Source organism: Camelina sativa, chromosome 6 (genome assembly GCF_000633955.1).
Source record: "Camelina sativa cultivar DH55 chromosome 6, Cs, whole genome shotgun sequence".
In the NCBI taxonomy this organism is placed as follows: Eukaryota; Viridiplantae; Streptophyta; class Magnoliopsida; order Brassicales; family Brassicaceae; genus Camelina; species Camelina sativa.
Window position 1 is genome coordinate 12,369,548 of NC_025690.1, and position 2,894 is coordinate 12,372,441.

At 35.2% G+C, this 2,894-nt stretch overlaps 1 protein-coding gene across 1 annotated transcript in view; it reads left to right on the forward strand.

Annotated features, from left to right (window-relative positions):
• LOC104698960 (cytochrome P450 71A26-like) overlaps nucleotides 2,183–2,894 on the forward strand; it is a 2,036-nt gene continuing 1,324 nt past the window's right edge. The window contains exon 1 of the mRNA XM_019246335.1: nucleotides 2,183–2,887. Within this exon, the coding sequence (XP_019101880.1) occupies nucleotides 2,228–2,887 (660 nt within the window). The 5' untranslated portion in view covers nucleotides 2,183–2,227. The remainder of the gene's footprint in view (nucleotides 2,888–2,894) is intronic.

Sequence of the window (2,894 nt, forward strand, 5' to 3'; positions counted from 1 at the left end):
TATATATATATATATTTTTTTTTTTTTTTTAATATCATAAAGGTACTATATGTTGAAAGTGCAGATATTGCTGGAACAAGTTTTGAGCTGTTTTAACAGAAGATGAGGTCGAGACGTTACATTAGCATATAACGTAACGTGAAGACTTGAAGGCCACATGAGCATGGACCTTTGTTCAAGTTAAGCCCAATTGCTTTGTTCAAGTTAAGTCGTCTAGGGTTTTTGGCACTCGATATAAATACCGAGAGACGGTGACACGAAGACTTGCGTGTTTAGGGTTTATCGAGAGAGGCATACATGTGTGTGATGTTGCCCCATCAAGAAGATAGATAGATTTTTTGATGGTTTTGTTGAAGATCTATACTTGTCGGAAAAGACAATGAATAGTAGTCTTTCATTGTAATTCTAGGAAAGAGTGGTGGATATACTATATAGCAGTTGTAGGTTATAAACTTTTCTAGTGAATGGTTTATGGACTAGGTCCCGGGAATGTATATTAACCGAACCCCATTAACAAATCTCTTATGTCTAATTTACTTTATGCACATGCCCCTTTACCCCAGTTTTTTTCTTCCAAAAAAATATATAATTATGCAAAAAATCACCAAAAAGTTCACTTGTTTTTAAAAACAATTGTACATAAACATCAACATACACCACTTGTTGTCAAAAGAAAAAGCACTGTCACTTCGTCAGTACATTAGTCAAATTTCATCTAGTGAAATTTGGAAGAAGAAAAACCATCCAATTAAAAAAGTTGAGGTTTTTTTTTAAGTTCAATTGCTAATTTTAATCTTGAACCCTGTACAAGAGACTCAAGATCAAAAAAAAAAAACATTACGCCAAAAGAACTTCCACAAATTTGCTGCCCCTGAAATAAGTATAATATTTGGCGCCTAAAGCCCTTGCTTTACGGGCTTTAGGTCAGAGCCGGCAATGCACATACATACACTCGTGAATCATACAAATCTATGAATGTAGCACACATACATATTTACATATGTGACAACAATATTGTGAAATTTTTAGATTCTTTTAGATCCTATTAAACGCTTCATTATGTTATATGTATATACTCATTTGAAAGTCTTATGTGTGCTAGAGTAACTAACTACACTTATTTAGGGAGCCAAAGTGAGCTACTGAGCTTACTTGTTTCATTCTTCTGCAAAGCTAAAACTCATTAATCCCCTCTCAGAGCTTGGCTTGAAGGCTCGTCAAACGACGTACTGACGTATTGGTACTATTGTTGTTGAATGTTATTTGAAATATACAAATAAATTGTTGCAGAAACACAACTGAAAGTTTGAAATGTTATTTGAAAACCTGAAATATACAAATAAGGGTATACATTTGAGGATATAAATAGATTTTGTGCACATGGCAAGATCGAAAGGTTTGTTATCTAGCCCGCTCTGTTTTACAGGCGACGGTTTATGCACTGAGGTATGAGAGGAATTGGAGGAAGCATGGTGAGCCACCATCTCCTGCTTCTTGCCTTATTCAGCAAATTGATAAACATATTAGGGATCAAGTTCTGGCAATAGGACTCATGGGGGATCGGCGTTACGATAATACTTTAGTCATATGGCTAGAATCTAGAAGTTGATTTTTGTATCCTTTGTTTCAACTTTTCAAAAACTGATGCACTAGTTGTACAAAAGCTTTCTTTTTTAATATAATTTAACATTACATTAAAAAAAATATAAATAGATTTTGTGGACCTTTTATATCTATTAAACAAAATCTAACAAATAAGGTATTTGAAAATTTATAAAAGTAAAATATAATTTTTTTTTGGTCAAAGATGAATAAGTGTCAATTTAGTTAGTACTGTGCTTCGATGTCATATATATATATATATATATATATATATATATTTTCGACAACAACAACTAGATTGACTCAAACAAGCCAATACTAATGAACATTGTTTACATAGGTAACCCAATAAGGTTCAAGCCAGTTTGTTTGCAGCACCATTGTGAGTACTTGGATGTCATACTATATGGAGAGATTTCTTACCTTTTAATATATGGAGAGATTTCTTACCTTTTGGATTAAGATTTTCGAGGAAAAATTGAGTGGACAATATATAGTGTTATGTAACGCATAGAAGAAACTTGGCTTATATATATGACCCAAGTGGCTATGTCCACAAGAAGAACACAACAATCTTAAGAGAGTCTTCACGAGAAAAACTTGAAGAATCCAAAATTTACGAAATATGATTATGATACTTTTCTTATGCTTAATACTTTTCATAACAATTCTCTTCTTCAAAAAACAGACCACAGGGAAGAATTCAAATCCTGGCTCTATAACATTTTCATCCCCACCGGGACTTCCATTGATTGGAAACCTTCACCAGCTTGGCCGTCACGCTCACCGATCACTATGCTCTCTCAGCCACCGTTATGGTCCTCTCATGCTCGTCCACTTTGTTCGTATCCCGGTTCTTGTAGTCTCTTCTGCCGAAATGGCTAAAGACGTTTTGAAGACGCATGATCGTGTTTTTGCTAGCCGTCCACGGTCTAAAATCACCAAGAAGCTTCTCTACGGTGAACGTGATGTGGCCTTAGCTCCATATGGAGAGTATTGGAGACAAATGAAGAGTGTGTGCGTACTCAGTTTGCTCAGCAACAAAATGGTACGATCCTTTCGAGACGTGAGACAAGAAGAGATCAGTCTGATGATGAAGAAGATCCGGAAGTCGAGTTCTTTGCCAGTGAATCTAAGCGAGATATTGATAAGTTTAACGAATGATGTGATATGTAGAGTTGCTTTAGGACGAAAATATGGCGGTGAAGTGAATTTTAAAGAGTTAATGAAGAGGCTTACAAGGCTACTAGGAGCTTTTAGTGTGGGGAGTACTGTACCATGTCTTGCATGGA